At 36.8% G+C, this 17512-nt stretch overlaps 1 protein-coding gene across 4 annotated transcripts in view; it reads left to right on the forward strand.

The window, feature by feature from the left end:
• The window catches only part of CCDC171 (coiled-coil domain containing 171), a 189762-nt gene that overhangs the window by 111567 nt on the left and 60683 nt on the right, over positions 1 to 17512 (forward strand). For 3 of the 4 annotated variants that reach the window (XM_067553117.1, XM_067553118.1, XM_067553119.1), the window contains 2 exons: positions 4029 to 4174; positions 5150 to 5204. In XM_067553117.1, the coding sequence (XP_067409218.1) occupies positions 4029 to 4174; positions 5150 to 5204 (201 nt within the window). Of the gene's footprint in view, positions 1 to 4028; positions 4175 to 5149; positions 5205 to 5861; positions 5951 to 17512 lie in introns of those variants that run through there. The other variant, XM_067553120.1, reaches the window with a different exon arrangement.

A 17512-nucleotide genomic window follows, 5' to 3' on the forward strand; every position in this document is an offset into this window, starting at 1 on the left:
AGAAGAAAATAAGGGCTATAGTGTGGATTAAGTGAAATATCTCAAGGCTGTGCTTTTCTGATAACTGAACCTGAAGTGACCTTTCTCAGACACAATTACAGAGCTGTATGTTTTTCCTTTAATTTCGTCAGGGGTTTAATTAGTATACAAATAAAACTTCCCTTATCTTCCTTTCTACCTAATTGGCTTGTCTTAGCTTATATATGAAATATGTGAAAGTGGTCTGTAATTAGGGTGACCGTGTTAACCTTTTTTTCTCAAATGTACTGTTGCCTAAAGGCCTCAAGGCCTAGAAGCAGTGCTTTGGATTATTGCTTTGCAATCACTATGGCTGTCCCATAGGTTTTCTCATGAGCAGAAGGGCTTTGGGTGCTGCAGGTTCCCACTGCTTAACGGGATCTTCATTCTTCTCCCCACTAAATGTTTATTGATTATCTCACTGTTCCACACTCAGCCTCCAACAACTTAATATCAGGTGACAGTCAGGAGAGTTCTCCAAGTAATTAGAGTTGAGCATTGGGGGAACAATTAGGAGCAGAGTTATTAAACTTGATTTATCCTATTCTCTCCTGAACAGTTTCTTGGATATCTGAACATCGCACTTCCACAATCTACCCTGCTTGAGAAATTAGTGGCTAACCTGCTGCTTATCATTGTTGCCTTGCTGCCTTGAGGCACACCCTCTTGGTTTCAGTCACTCAGCTGAAAATATTAGAGTCCATAAAGTTTATCAAGGGTTTTAATTAGATCAATCTGAAGAAAGGAAAAAAGGCTTAGTAGCTCTTCCTTTAAAGCAGTATAAACTGTATTCAAACAATTTTAAAGGTGTGACTTTAACCCACGATGGCAAGGAATATCAGACATAAGGCTGAAACTTGGTCTTTAAATCACCCATTGTGCCTAAGCATGCCAGCTGTTGTGGCAAATACAATTGCTGAATGTTTGAAGACCTTTTCAAATTGTTCCTCAACTGTTTAAAATAATAACACAGCAGTGCATTGAGAGCTTTGATTTTGCCATCTTCTGTTTTCATGTTGTCCTGGCTAGTTAAGGTTGTACATGATGGTAACAGCTGTCACAGGTCAGGACTAGCCGTACCTCTGTTTTCTCTTATGGTCTCTTCTAAATGCACCCCTTGAACCTTCACCTGTCTTAGGAAGAATCCTGCTATTCTCCCACTCTGACACTGGACCCAAGGCTACAGTATGCTGTGTACCAACTCTGATTACTCAGCAGGTTAAAACAAAGTATTATTTAATCTTAACAGAAGGAGCACAGCATAACAAGAGAGAAGGATTTTTAAAACAATAAAACAGCCTATACGCAAATATCTTATCTAACGGCTGAACCCTATTTTACCTAAAACATCCCAACCTCTGAAGTCTGGGGGCGGGGTCAAACTGCTCCCCAACCGTGTCTTTTTCTCAGCCTCCTCCCTTAACCATCTAACATCACAAGTATCTTTAAACGGTGTCTTTAAACCCTTCTGAGGCTTTTGAGCCTTCTCTCCACTCCTCCCTGGGGAAAACATGTCTAGCAGGCCCTGTTGGGGGCTGAGGGTATGTCTACTCTGCAAAGAAAAACCTGCAGCACCAAATCTCAGCGCCTCAATCAATTTACTCAAGCTCAGACTACGGGGCTAAAAGTAGCCGTGTAGACATTGCCACTTGGGCTGGAGTCTGAGCTTCGAGAACCAGTGAAGTTTTCCCTACTATTTTGAAGAGTTTGATGGGATTTTTAATAACCACAAGTGATCTGTATCCTGCCCAAAAGAGGGATTCTCTGGCAATGCAATACATTTTGGCTCAATGCTAAAACATTGGCTTGGTAGGACTGACTTGAGAGAAGGTTTCATAAAACAGTGTAGCAGGATTCTACAGTACCTATGCATAGAAAAAAATTAAATGGATTTGGTGTGACATTTTAGTTTTAAATGCTGAATTTCATTTCTTTTGCAAATGGACATTATTTCAATATAGTTTTCTTTACTGTTTAATTTCCTTTGTTTGGGACAATTTTGTCTGGCTGTATTTAAAAAGATACAAGTTCTATTGACTTTTAGCAAGCCTGAGGTGTCTTTGATTTAGTTATATTCTCAGTGCTCTGTAAATGTTTACTAGACTTTCGTGTGTACTTTTCTTAACACACAGTCATAGTATGCTATGAATGCATGTTCTTGGCACTCCACGATCCATATTATGGATTCAGAATATAAGATACACAGAACATTCTTAATATGAAGTTACAAAATATGCTTGGGCCCTTTTGAATTAAACAGTTTGAAAATATGGATCATCATCAAATGTTTAGTTAAAATTATATTTGAAAGATAAATATTCTACATATGTAGTAGCAATTCTTAAACATCTTATCTCGGCTGATATGCATGATTCCTTTTTTAATTTCAAAAGGGCTTGGTCCACAATGACATAAAATGTTTCTTTTTAAAATGACTGATTACTTTTCAAAAATTCAGAACTAGAACTCTTGAGCAATGCATTTGTCCTTTTTTTTTTTTTTTTTTTGGGGGGGGGGGGGTCAGAAAGAAGTTCGAACTTGAAGATCAAACAGTTTGACTAAGGCAGAGGGGTTTTTCTTGTCCTGGACAAAGCACAGTCTTACTATTTAAAGGCTTCAGAAGATCTAGATTCTGCTCCCAGCTCTGCCACAGACTTGCTATGTCACCTTTGGCAAGAACCTCTGATCCTCAGCTTCCCACTTGGAAGTTGCCTACTTCCCAACATGTCTAGGTCCTGATTTTCAGACGTGCTGAGTATCCACAGTTCTTTCTGAATTCACCTGGAGTTGTGGGTGCTCATTGATTCTGAAAAGCAGGTCCTTAACGCCTTAAAATTTCTAGAACTTTGAAATCCTCAGATGGAAGTAACTGTAGAAATGTAGTTTACTATACAAATATTAAAACTCCTTGCTCCAGAGCTGAGAACATATCCCCTAAGTTTGCAAAGCAGCATACGAGGACTTAGCCCTGCAACTGCTCAGCTAAATCTCATTACATTGTTTTGAAAATGTTATGGTAAACTTTCCATTTAATATAAAAGTAAGCTTATAGCCAGTTCCGTTTTAAATTATTTTTTTACATACTGAAAAGACAAAATAGATGGGCATAAACAAAAATACAGAAACAACATATTACCTTAATGTAAACATATTACTAGCACTCCTGTTTGTAACATCAAAGATCACTCCTAACAAAATGGAGAAGGAGAATTGGAGCAATGAATTGAATAATGTTATGATCACTATGTTACATTATAGCAGAAACAGTGTAAAAGCCTTGACTAGTTTTGCTAGTCAGTTTTCTTATTGTTCAATTTACTGTGCTATTTGTCATCCATTGAATTAATCTGAATTAATTTTAAACACTAAGCTTTAATGCTATGTAAGAGATTGGGAGTATACATTAGGGAACAGAAATGCAAAATATGTTGGAAATCTGAAAAATCATAAAATAGTCGATGGACCATAAAGTGATGTGTTAGACATAACTTGCAATGCAGTTAACATTGATTTTGCACGCTAGAAAACTGTTGGGTGGTTCTTTATTTTTATGTTGGACTCTCACCTTTGTTGATTTCTGTAAGGGGGTCATATTGCTAAATATTTAAATGAACAGTACTTTACATTTTTCTTATCTGTCAATTCCTTTTTTACGGAGTATTTTTTCTTAACATTTATTTTGCTTTAAAAAAAAAATCTTCCTGATATTTTCATGTGCCCAGGACGTGGTGTTTAAGTATAGTACCTGTAGCATCTGTCTTTGATTTAACAGATCACTTTATGTCTGTTTATAAAACATTTATAAATGTATGATGCACTAAAAACATTAGATTTTTGTAGTGTTGGTAAATGAATAATACGTGTGTTAGAAAATTTGTAAAATCTTGGTTTGTAACGGCCCAAATCTACTTCACAGTCGGTCTGTATTCCTCTCTGTTTAATAGCCTATGGCATAAATTGATGTTAATTATCAGGGCTGACAAGTAACTCTGCTTTCTGTCTGCTTGCAGAGTCTCTCCGAGGCAAAGATGGAGCTGAGAAGAAAAGATCAATCTCTGCGTCAGCTTAATAGACATCTTACCCAGCTGGAGCAGGACAAGCGTCGACTGGAAGAGAGCATACACAATGCAGAGAGTGCCCTCCGCATGGCAGCAAAGTGAGCACAGGGACCTTGGGGGGATCACTTAAAACAGACAAAAGATCAATTCGTACTTTCATGCACAGGGTTTTAGCCCTGGATAATGCAGTGGTAGAAAACAAAAGTACAGCTCTCTCTCTTTGAAGTTCAGTGATATATCCTCTAAAAAGAAAACTCTTAATTCAATATAAACTAAATACATGTTTTATATAATAATCCCAGACAAGTGCTCCAAAATCTGTGTCCTGCAATAGAATGAGCATTTTTGTTTGCCTGTTATAAATTTGAGAAAATATCATCTTCTTCAAATACACGTGTACCCCTGCACCTTTGATTGGAGATTTTCAGTAGCAGCGCCCGTTTGTCCTGTGCATGCGCCCTATGCATCCTCGTGCCCAGTACTGAGGATATACAGAATGGTGTGAGCAATCCGTCCTCTGTTCTTTCTCAATTGCCTTTGGCATGATATAGAGTGTTGAGTGTGCTTTCTTACTAAAGCTTAGCTTGTGGTATAGTTAGTGTTAGTTTAGTTTGTTAGTTGTTTGTTGGGGGTCATTTATTTTCCCTTCTTGTTCATTTTTTCCCTGATTGAGGGATTATTCTAAACTTCTGTTCTGGAGTATGCCAGGATCCTGAGGCTTTAAGCAGTCTCTTTCCTGTCAGGAAGCTATGCTGGTCAGTGGTGGACCTTCTCAGTGCCTCCACTGTTTAGGAGACACTCATGTCCCCAGTATGTGTAAGATCTGCACTTCTGGTAGTGCAGGAGTTTAGATACTCAATAGACTTCTTTGTCACCAATGAGCCAGAATCCCCATTATTTTATATTGGGAGTTAAAAGGTCAGGAGAAATCTAAGCATGAATACTTTCTGGGTTGTTTAAAAAATTTTATAACACGAAATTTTTGATAAGATGTTAGTTAGGATTGGCAGAAAAGTAGCCTGTCTTTACTAAAGATTGTTTTATTAAGGCTTCATTTTTCCTTCTTTTAATAGAGACAAAGAATTAATTGCCAGTCATATGAAATCTGTGGAAGCCACCCTACAGAAGGTGATGTATTGAGCACTTTCGTCTCAATTACATTTGTATTTCAGGTCATGCTTGTATTTCCAAGCTTTTGGAATTGTTTATGTTCAGGAAGGCTGATAGTGGGAGTGATTAAAATTATACAAAGACTTATTCATAATTTTAATTAGAGTATCAACAGATCTCCCCCTTCAACTTCTTTCACCTCCAGAAAGTATTCAGATCAGCAAACCAAATATTATAATATTGTTCTAGACAGGTATGTTCATTTTATTTTTTAATATGAAAGTTGTTACAAACCCTTTCCCCCACCGAATACTGTTTATGCTTGCTAACGTAAATTAGGATGTTACTGATCATTCCAAACTGTTTGTAATTGCTCTTGAATTATCTGTGTATTTGCTGAGTGAGGCAGAGGTCATTCAACAAGGTCGCATATCAAGCAGTCATAAGTGTTTGTTTGATTTAACATGCTTTACTTTAATCCTTGGTAATAATTAAACAGAATGAGAAAAAAGGGTAGACTTTGATGCACAATCTAAAACATTGCAATGATTTTAAACCATTTTCTTAATTGAATAGCCATCTAAAGTTGACCCTTTGGCTTGTATTATTTAGCTGTTATCTTGAATACCAGCAACACTGAATATATTAAGTATATCTCATTTTTTAAAATTACAGATCCCATTGACATTTTGTGGGTGTTTTTCCTCATGACCACAGTGGAAATCAGACATATTTCTACTATCTTGCCATGCTAGTTTTCCTTGTCACAAATTGAAACCCCAAGCAGCAACATACAAACATTTTTTTTCAATTTAATTTTTTTGTAACGACCATAACATTCAAAAGCTGCTGTTCACTTATTTCTCATTTAAAATAAATGACTCTCTCCACAGATAATTGCCTCTGCATATCCCCAGTCATGGGAGTTTGTTTCTCTACCCCAAGTCCCAAAATCTAGGAAGTGTGCCCACTCTTTCACGGTTCCAAATGTTTGGTGCAGGGTTACATAAGTGGTCACATGTGCCCGCAGTTCTTTTTCTGATGCTATAAAAACAGGTCTTGGAACCATGGCTTCTCTCTGAGAGCTTCTCTTATTTCTTTCTTGGTATGTCAGTTATAGTTGTATACAACTTAGCTAACAAATCATTGTGCTTTGCACCACAGGCGAAAAAGAAGTTAAACTTCTGCTGCTGCTTGACCTCCTAAATTCCTAATTATCAAGTAGTAATAGGTTTCTTCCCCTTCTAGGCACCTGTCTGACAGAGTAGAAGGAAATTGTGTGTGTCCTGATGAAGATTGAGAATGAGTCAGAACGTTACCAGTTTATGATGTGTCAGTCACAGCAGCAAATCATAGTAATGGTTGTAAATAATTCATAATTTCAGACCTTTGTTCTGTTCCAGAAAACCCAAGCCACAGTATGGGACCTATCTCTGAAGTGTAGTAGCCCTCATTCCTGTGGTGTCTGAACACCTCACAAACATTTAATTAATTTATTCTTACAGCATACCCATGAGGTTTGTAAGTATTTATCCCCATTTTGCGGATGAAGAAATGAAGCAGACATAGAATATAAATCAAGCTATAGAAGCAAGCAGTCCTTTTATTCCTACTATTAGAAGAACACTCGAAAGGATGGTCCTCAATAAGTAGAGGAAAATAATGGAATAGCACTAGGGAGAGTGCTGTCTCTAATCTTCACATTTCCCCCCCATCTCTCCTGCAGAGGATGATTTAGGTGATAGAGAAGAAGTCATGTGATGTTCATTACTTCACATTGGCCCGGAAGACCTGGATTTTCAGATGTGGTTTCTCTGTTCAATACATCATTATCTTACCTCTTGTTCAAGCAGGACCTTCTGAGCCATGAAGACACTAATTGTTTCCAGACACCCACTTATGCAACAACCACCTATCTACATGTTCAAAATTCTTTTTGATGTACAGAACACCAAATTTGTAGAAAACCGTGTATCTCAGACATCCTACTTTTTCTGCCAGGTGGAGTAGGTGGAGACCTGAGGCCGGTAACATTGATTTACGCATGGTTCAGCCATCAAAAGTGTTGAGTATTCAGGTTCCAAATTGTCACCAATTGATCACTCACAAGGCTTGGACTGGTAGGCCAGCCCATCCAGAATTAGACCTTCTTTCTCAAAGGGGAACTCTCAATAGTTCTGTAGGCACTAGCTGAACCTATATTTAATTATACACACACATCCCTATGTTAAGAGATCATTATTACGGTTGGAAAGTCATGCACTCAAAAGTTAGGAAATGACAGAATTAAGGTTGCTTATGCAATTTGACCCCCTTGTGTGTAAGCATTATGACACAGACATTGTCATGTATTATTTTCCACAGGACTTCTGCCTCTATCAGTACACAGAATGGATGATGCTTACTTAATGAGCAGCTATTCAATATTGTGCATTATCATTATTCGATGTGTGGTCCTCTCTTATTTTCTGCACACTTCAGACCTTGCTCTGAAGATAGAATTATAAATTCCTCCTGGGCTTTTCTGTTGCACTCACCACAACTGTATCTAAAAAACATTAATTCGTTATCTCCAGAATGCCCCCACTAAGATGAGGCGGTGGTAGTCTTATCCCCATTTTTACAGATGGGGAGCTGACACACAGAGAAAAACGTTTAAAGTTTCCACTAATTTTGTGTGCCCAATTTGAGACACCTAGGATCTGATTTTTCAGAGTGCTTAGCACTATATAGCACTTTATATGTTCAAAGCATAGCTCCCATTTGATTCCATTTGCAGCTGTGAATACTAAGCACTTCTGTAAATCAGCCCCCGGTGTTTCAAGCTGGTTGCAAAACTCATTGTAGCCTAGTGCATGCAGCGGGAAGTGTTGAAGTGATATACTCTGAAAATTCACTTTCCACCTAAGTAAACTTTCTTTCTTTCTTTCTTTCTATTAAACAGATCCTAAAATATTAGTTTATTGTACTAGTTTGTATAAGTTGGACCTTCCTTTGTCCTTCATTTGGATGTTAAGGAAGTTTGTCATTTTTGCTGACAACACATGTTGAAAATTCATTATATACAATACTGTGTTCCTTTTGAATTATAGTTTTTAAATATGCATTGGTAGGCTTTGTTTACTGCATAAATCTACCTTTTAAAAGAAAAGCCCTCTACTCTCTTACTCCAGGTTAGGAAGTGTATTTTGAGATTCTGGATAAGGCTTCTATTATTAGGTTGGTGTTTAGTCTGAAGTGCAGTTGTCTGTTTATCCCACCAGTAGAAGGCTAATTATTCGGAGGGTGGGGAAATGGGTTAGAATTTTGTGGGAGCTGAGGTGAGTAAATTTCAGTTTTATGTTTTGGTTTCTTTGTGTGGACTAAGATTGGCTGGCTACTCTTTGTGTCTGTGATGCATTTTTAACTATTTGTTAAGGGCACTCAGAGCCTGGGATAGCTGTTCTTTTGTTTCATATGTTGAAACGTTTATTTTTATTTATACTAGATAGCAGCTGTCTTGCGGGGTTAATTGGAAAATCATACCAGAACTATAATTGTTAATCTAAAATATTAATGATATAGGTTTAGGTTTTTTATGTCAGTGAAAAAATATTCTTTTGTTCATAATGAGGACTGATTTTTTTGACTGGAGAGTGACAACAAAGTGGAAGAGCCAGAGAATTTACTGTAAAGCTCAATGTTTCCATCTCTCATAAGTTTATCACGAGACTCGTGATATTTGCTGTTTTTCTTTAAACTCCCACTTGTGGACTGGAGTCAAGTGACTTACATGTCAATCTTGACTCTCCTTTTAAAAAAAGCAAATTTTTAGCCCTCATGAATGTGAAGAAAAGTTTATAAACGTGGCCTGAGTATACCTCAAAGATGTGAAAAGCAGAAATCAAATAAAAAGAACCTTTTAAAAAAAAATCTCATTATTATAAACCAATCACATGACTTTGAAGCCTGACTCATAATAATGCTTGGGATTGGAAATACTGTAAACCATTTCATACTGGGAACAAAATAGCATTAACCGCAAAAGTATTTACGCTGAACATCTATATTAAGGCTTGATAAATAAATGTATAAACAATAGAAAAATGTGACTAGTATAGTTTTCAAAGAAAAATCTTTAACTGCACTGATCAGTGACATACTCCTAGAATTCTAATTTCAATTTCAATTTATTATTTTAAAAGTTAAAATACCAGAGTGCAGTGTAAATTTCATTACACTAGTATTTCATATATTATACTTAGTACTCGTTCTTCTCTTTAAATGTAACTGTTCATATTTTTCTTGACAAAAACTTTAAAAAAAATTGTTTAAAAATCTAATTACGGTATATTAAAAATTGTATTTTAAAAAAAAAACCTTGAAAAATTCTCAAACATTTTCCTCTCAAAATATCATAAAAAGTAATTTTAGTATAAATATGCATATTGTATTTGTTGATAAGCCATGTTTAACTAATATCTTATATATTTCCTAGTAATAGTAGTATATTTATTTATCACATTAATGCACATGCTAAACCTGTTCTTTTTACTGACTAGCTTTATAAATACTTGTGAATTACCAATTATAATCATATAACCACCCAGAGCAATAGCGGAGATCCAACACAGCTGAAATCCTCTGCCGTGACTTCTCATCGCCTCTCAACACGACTGTTGTAGCTCCCTTCTTTAAGGCCACCTTAAATCCCAGCTCTCCACACTTTTTCATGTGTACACTGCTGCCATGGCAAATTATCCCAATAAGTCAATTCATGGCCATAAAATTGTGAACACTCCCCTTATACTCTTAATTGTTTTAACCCAGATTCACCTTGTAAATTGGTGGTATTTTCACTCTCATCCAGTACCACTCAGTATTAGCTGTGTAGGCTCCAAAAACTTGCCCTCTTCCTGATGTTTAGCTTTATTAATGGATTAACACAAAATAAACAGCTCCTGTTCAAGCCCAAACCCTAGGTTTCTCTGTCCAGAGAAGCCACTCCTTATAGTCCTGATGGGTTAACGAGCTGCACCTGTCACAGTGAACTAGTGGAAATCATTTAGCATCTCCCAGCAAGGTTCTAACACCTGTTAACAGTATAATCCAGTTGCCCTGCCTAAAGTGGCATGTGGAGAAGAGTTCAGAGATCAAACACAGTTCACCAGTGGAAACTAGGGAACACGGGGAGTCAGGCTTGGAAGCAACTCATCCATATGGACTGAGCAGTTCACAGGTTTAATAAAGTTCTACTTGTTCAACTTAACCTGCATTCAGCTTCACCCTTTGCAAATGAACCTCTCTGGAACAATTCTCCCACCCAAAAGTCCCTTTCTGTGTCACATTTTCAATTCATAATCACATTCATACAAATTTATTCTTAACACAGTCACCCTCAAGCACCACAGATAAGAACCAAAGGACCATGGGTTGGAACCCCCGCTCTAAACCCATCAACACTCTATCTGTTTTCAGATCTGTTCTGAAAACATTTCTCCTCACCTTGTCCTCTACTGCTAATTTCAATTTCCCTTTATTAGTTTTTGTATTTTAACTTTAACTTTATTATTTATTTTTATAATGCATTTGGGGGATACAATTTGTCTGAAAGAATGATTAAAAAAATGTAGTAGCTATTCTGTACAACTAATATGTATATGTAAAGTAGATTATTTTAGTTTAAATATGAACAGGATTTTTTTCTTGTGATTGCTTACATTTATGGTTTAGTATGTAAAAGTGTATTGTTGTCTAAAGATTAAAGGTCTATAGGTGAGAACTTATAGAGAAGACTAAATGACAAATATATAGAGCTTACTGGGCCAGATTATTCTATGTTGACTCCAGTTTTACATCAGTGTAACTGAGATCAAGCTTTGACTCATTGGTTATAATATTTTTTTTTTTTAAAGTCACTGTCAAAGTTGGAAGGCTTGCATTAACCCTTTTTTGTTTTTCTCCTTGGAAAAATCAAAGTAACTGTGTGTGTGTGTAGGGGGTGAGATTTTAATATATGCTTTAATGCTAAATTATTTTTTGAATATAGAACAGTGGGATAGGAGCAGTTGAGGTGGGACTGTCAGTAGCTTTAAGAATTAGTAATGTGATAATAAGTCTTGCTCCCTCAGTGCTAGGTTGCTATCTCCGGTGTGGTCTTTAGTGAAAAATTCATTTACTTTATGATGGTTGTTTTATGGTTTGTAAGGCATTGTTTACCACAAGGTTTCAATCCAGCTTCCAATGTCCACTTCACTAACACCCATTGCAAGTGGCAGTCACTGGCAGTCTCAACAGTTAGACCAAGGATTGTTCAGGCCAGAAAACAAAGGCCAAAATTTTCAAAGTTGAGTGCCTAAAGTTAGGCACCCTAATCTATATTTGGCTTCTAAATAAAAGTGGCCTTATGTTCAGAAGTGCTGAACAGACCATCTCCCTCTGACTTCAGTGGGATCCAGGGTGGTTAGCACATCTGGAAATCAGCCACAATATTTAGAAGTCTAAATATTGATTTTAGGTGTCTAATTTCAGGAATTCAAGTTTGAAAATTTTTACCTAAATTAACTTCTCTCCCTAAGGTAGTTCTTCCAGGACAGGGTTGAGAGATACTGGCAGGACAATGTGGGGAAACAGGAACTGCTGTTGTGTGTGCAGTGTCTGTTCTTTACTTCAGTCTCCGGTAATGTTAATTTGACACCTATTGCAGATGAGTGTGCATGTGCATGTGAAACAAACAAATTCCAAAGGAAATAGATTAAATTTTAAACCTTCCAAATGCTTTTGTAAGGAATTATAATAAGAAACAAGCTATTACAATGTGTATCTGATAATATTAAATATGAAATATATTTTCTTCTCTTTCCCCTTCACATTTACATTTCCCCTTCACAATTGTCTCTCCCCCTTAATTTTAAAATTTTGTAAATGGCTTTTGTGTTTTCCCCCTACTAATCTGTCTTTCTTGATCCTTGTTCCTAAAGATCAGTTGTGCAGGACATACAGGTGTTAGCACAGCTGCTTTACTGATGACAACTCTGTCCATATAGCTGTCTAGTGTGTCATCATTCATATTGTTCAGTGTCATTCTGACCTAGCCAAGCTAAAAATGGTACTCCAGCTCAAGAGGGATTTTAAAACCTTGACAAACTAAAGATAAGACATTGCAGAATGTCACATCCATGTGCTTAACTGTTTTCAGTTTAGACTTATCTAAATAACCAATTCCAGAACTTGACTGCCTTCATTCTTTTAGATGTCTGAAGATTTTTGCCTTAAGTAAGGACATAGCCTGTGTGGAGGACTGTGAAATTAGTTAAAATGTTAGCCGTTATTTTCTCTAGACATGGGTTCATTTCCAACGCAAGGTCACTGAAATCTGTTCATAGGGGACATATTATACTGCACATCCTACAACTACAGCATAGCTTTGGCACAGTGGTTAGTGTTTGCTAAAGAGGGTCTGGATCAAATTAGCATCTTATCCAACTGAGCATGGATTTTTTTGCAGGTAGTGTGCAGAAGCCTGCACTATAATTCTGGTTAAGCATAGGATTGTACTCCTCCATTCTGACAATTAATCCTATAGCTTTTTTAAATAAAACAAAAAACATCAGTTTTATATGTATCATGTCTCATCACATCTGTTTATCCAGCAATTCATGTTGTTTAAATAATAATGTGTCAAGATTTGCTTTAATATAGTATTGTGAATATATACGTGTTTCGGAAGAGTAGATTGTATGTGGCAATAACATGAAAAAGAGCCTCAATCTGCATAATACACAGCGATTTTTAACAAATTTTCAGTTGTTAATTATTTGTTTCAGGTGTTAATTTGGAAATAATGGTGTTATTTTAAAAGATATCAAAGATAACTTTTAAAATGTTAAATTACTATAATTCTCCTCTGCATATTGTCAATGTGGCCCCTACTTCAGAGGATGTGGCATGCATCCTTTACGCCAACTCAAAAACCTCCAGAAAACAGCCCCTCTTGGAGTTGTGTGCATACTCCTTCATTTGATGAGTGGTTATGTAAGGAGCTGTGTGCTCATATACCATTGTGATAATAAATACCCGAATAATTGTAGCAGTGATATCAGAAATCTCTTCCTCTTTCTCCCTATTGTGTGGCACCATTTCATCTACTTAGGATTTCTTGCATTTTAGTGTAGTTTGTTTATTTTATTAGGCTCTGAGCCACTATGTAGCTTGGCTGGCTCCATTCCCATTATCAGTTCCAATCTGATTAGGTCCCTCTACCTGTAATTTATCTTGTAGTTTTGTTTCAGTTCCCTGATGGTGGACTTAAAGTGCTCAAGATTTAAGAAGTGCAGGCCTGTCATAGACTGTCTCAGCTGATTGCCTCAGCACCAGCGGCTACTTTATCAGCCTCTGCATACAGAGGAGTTGAGGAAGTTGCTCAGATCTGTCCGAAGATCTGATCTAAAATCTGCATTAAAGAAGCAAATGGAAAAGGGTGTTGCTGACTCTCTGGGCTTGAAAGATCTGAAGGCTATATGGCATCAAAGGAAGAGGGGGAATACAGCTGCTGCAAGTAATCTTTCTGTTCTCATTCAGATGTGGAGAATCAGTCACTGTGCATTCAAGGAGGAGATAGCATCAAAATGAGTCTGGAAGTCTGTCTGTAGACTTCTTGAGGGCCAAAACCTTAGTTCAGCACAGGTCCCCTTTGGCAGCTACAGCAACACAAAGGAGACTTAGAACTGCTGAGGTTTCCCCTGTCATAGCCAGTTCTATGCTTCCCACTCCAGGGGGAGGCTGGGGCATGGAAGGGACAGTGCTTGCCTTGCTGGTGAGCTTGCCCAGCCGAGCAGCCTCTTGGAAGTATCTAACCAAGGGGTCAAGTTAGAGCAGATCTAATCTGTTCTAATTTATGCCTGGAGCTGGTTTGGCCCCCAGCAGGCATCAGAACTGGGATGTGTGGAAAGGTGTCATAAAGCATATTTGCAACCTGTGTAGATTCAAACAGCCCTAATTAATTGTGTGTCTGTGGGTGTTCTTTTTATTCTCTTCTATGCAGTTTACCTCTTGCAGTTCTGGCATCTTCAAGGCACAAATCACCCTTGAATATGAGATTAACCGCTTAAAGTCGATCTCACATTGCCTTCAGGGTTGAAGTGCAAGGTTCATTCTGAGGGCTGTCAGAAGAGGGCATTCCTGCTTATGAGTCTTCCCTGAAGATGTCTTTTAGGTATAGGGGTTACTGTAGTAGGGCATCCCAGATATCTTCTACAACATTGGGCTCAGCCTACTGTGCTGGCATATTATATGTATATTCTTTGCCTGACCCTTGTGAGGTTGAAAGGGGCAGTTTTAAATTGTTGGATGTCAAGTAATTTTGTTGTAACAATTACTAAAAGTATTTAGTTTGGAGAAAGAAGAAATGATAGGCCAGCTGTTACTAATTGTTCTCTTACTGCCAACTTGGAGGTGTGGCTCCCACTATTTAGTCACAGGGGTGCTACATACATTAGGGGACACCATGACCAAGACTGAGCAAAAATAATCACAATTAACAACCAAGGCTAGTTTATTGTTTAAAGAAAGGGAAAGAAAACATTAAACAAAACAAATGACCGAACACAAATTGATAAACTGGTAACTTCTCTTACAATCTCTTCTGTTTGTCTCTGTGCGGAGAGCTTTTAACAGAGATTATACTCCTGAGTGTGAACACCTCTGAGGTGCACTTTCCTCTTGGTAAATTAAGACCAAAGTATATTGTTTTCCTCAAATTATTATGAATGTCAAAGGTAATGTTCATATAATCTTAACTCTGCCCACTGAGCCATATACATTACAATATCCTCTTTAATTGCATGATCACATGCTAGTTCTCAAATAATACATATATTTTTAAACCTTAAATATATGCATAGAATCTTCTAGTACTGTGCGTATGCTAAATACACATTAAAGTCATTTATAAGCAACATATGCAATGAATTAGGCAAGGGCTCCATATGCAATACAATATCCAGAGTAAAGTGAGTGCGCTTGTCCCACACAATGAGCACCTCATTCAGGGTGCACTTCGGGAGATATGGGCATTCCCCATGCAGCTAAATTGATCACACGGTTGTGAATGCTGTGGTTAAGGCTGAGATGTGTTTTTTTTATTTTAAATGCCACTTCCTATTTTAAAGAGTCAAGAAATGTTTGTTAATTACGTGTCATGTACAGAATATATGATGATATGTAAAAAAAATTTCTTGGCACTGATTTGGAATGACTTGCACAAGTCTCTCATTGTTTCCCAACTTCTGAGTAACATGACCATCTCAAAGTCGCACAGATAAGATCTTTATAGTGGACCATACCATTATGGTTTTCTTTCCATTGATTTGTAGGCATTATGTACAAAATGCTATGAAGATCTATACAATTATTTGAAAACAAAATAGAGAAGAAAAATTTTTACTGCACACTGGCGGTACTTTTAAACATTGAAGGTGAATTTAGACCAGTTCTGCAGGTCTTACACTGAGTAGCACTTACTCCTATAAGAAAGTGTTGACAAATCAGGCCAAAACTGAGGAACTAAAATCTCTAACTTACCCATATTTACTGAGTGGCACTGTGCAAAGCCCATAGATAGGCAAGTGCAGCTTAACCTTGACTTTAAACACCCCCGTATGTAGTCCAACTCTTGAGCAGGTATAGCTAATTATATCAGATTATGTGGTAGGGAGATTAGGGTGTTTGTGATGTGGGTAAATGGGAACTAGGATGTAGCCAAAACTATTTCCACTTGTGACCAGCACAAAAGTTTACCTCTATTTCCAGACATGAAAGATTGGTGCATTGAACTCTCTCTCATCTAGGCACCTAACCTAACTTTTTAATTTCAATTTATGCTCCTGTTATTACCTTGGATCTGAATTCATCAATGTTTTATTGATTTAAAATTGAGTGGGTATAGTGAGGTTTTTCCAACTTTTCCAATTCATTAAAAAGTTAATGAGACTGTCATAATAAATCCCTATATTGCACTGTTTCAAAATATTTTCACGGTCTGTTGTTTTCATGCAACTGTACGTCTTAAGTTTTAGCTCATTTTCCGGCACTATTTTTTTTTTTTAAAGTCCCGGATTCTGCAAAACCTACAAATGTACTTAACTTACCCACTGTACCAATGGAACTCTTCACAGTACATAAAGTTAAGCACGTCTGTAAGTTTTTTCAGGATCCACACTTATGACACTGGTTTGTGAGAACCAGAAAGCTAGCCAAAGTTCCTGCTGCAATCTAGCATAGGTGCATATGAGTATTTTTTTTCTTTTAATTTCACCCTCTCTATGCCCCTTTCCTTGTATAAGAAGGTGAAAGCAGTTTTGTATATTTTTAGTAATTGTAATAAACCTATTTTGGCGTTTTTTGTTTGTTTGTTTGTTTGTTTGTTTTTAAAGGTCTTAGTCCTACAGTTCTTTTGCAGGCAAAACTTCTGTACTTGTTTTTTTCACTTACAGATCCTAGTCAACTGTGATGAGTTTTGTGATACTTTTGCTATGAAAGAGACTATACAAGAATAAATTGTATACTGTTCTCTTTTTCTCTGCTGCAATTTGAGGGAGTAAAAATATCTTCATTGTGTTGTACAATTTTGTATCAGTGCAACACTTTATCCAACAACTTTTGTTTTTCTTAACTTAGTTTCACTTTGCAAACATTCTACTGACCTTCTCCCAGCAATACAAAACAGACCCATCATTCTAGCACTCAAAAAAGTCTTCAAGGTGAAGAAAACAGTTTTTACTTTCAACTTAAAATCTTGAAAGGGAAGTCAGTCAACTTAAAATCTTGAAAGGGATTCCACATAAATGCATAAAATTCTTGCTGTGTGGATCTTTATACAGAATTGGGATCATAATGACTTGTCACACCTTGAGTGGGTGGTCAATTGAAAGAGTGTGCCGACTTTATTGGTGAAGCAGCATAAGGATGTTTGCACAGCATGGGGCCTGTAAATAAATAAAAGACTTCAGTTTTTTCCATTTCAATTAAACCTTCATAAATACAATATAGACGACTCTTGATTTGTCAAAAGAAAAGCCATAAATATATTATCTAAGCAAAGTGTCCAAACTGATTGGAAAATAAGATACATCCTTTTTTATATTTAAAAGGTTTAAAAAATTATGCTATATTTCAATTGGGAATCTTAGTATCAGAAACCGGACATTTAAGGAACTAATACATTCCTTTCTGATGTTGTGGTGTTAATGATTTACATTTACTACATTTCAAAAAAATGCCTTTGTTTTATTGTCCAGTGAGTGTCAGGCCCCAGTAGTGAAACATAGCGCCTGACACTAATAGGGTTA

Source organism: Emydura macquarii, unplaced genomic scaffold (assembly GCF_026122565.2).
Source record: "Emydura macquarii macquarii isolate MOO-44397 ecotype Brisbane River unplaced genomic scaffold, CSIRO-AGI_Emac_v2 contig_1451, whole genome shotgun sequence".
NCBI classification, from domain to species: domain Eukaryota; kingdom Metazoa; phylum Chordata; order Testudines; family Chelidae; genus Emydura; species Emydura macquarii.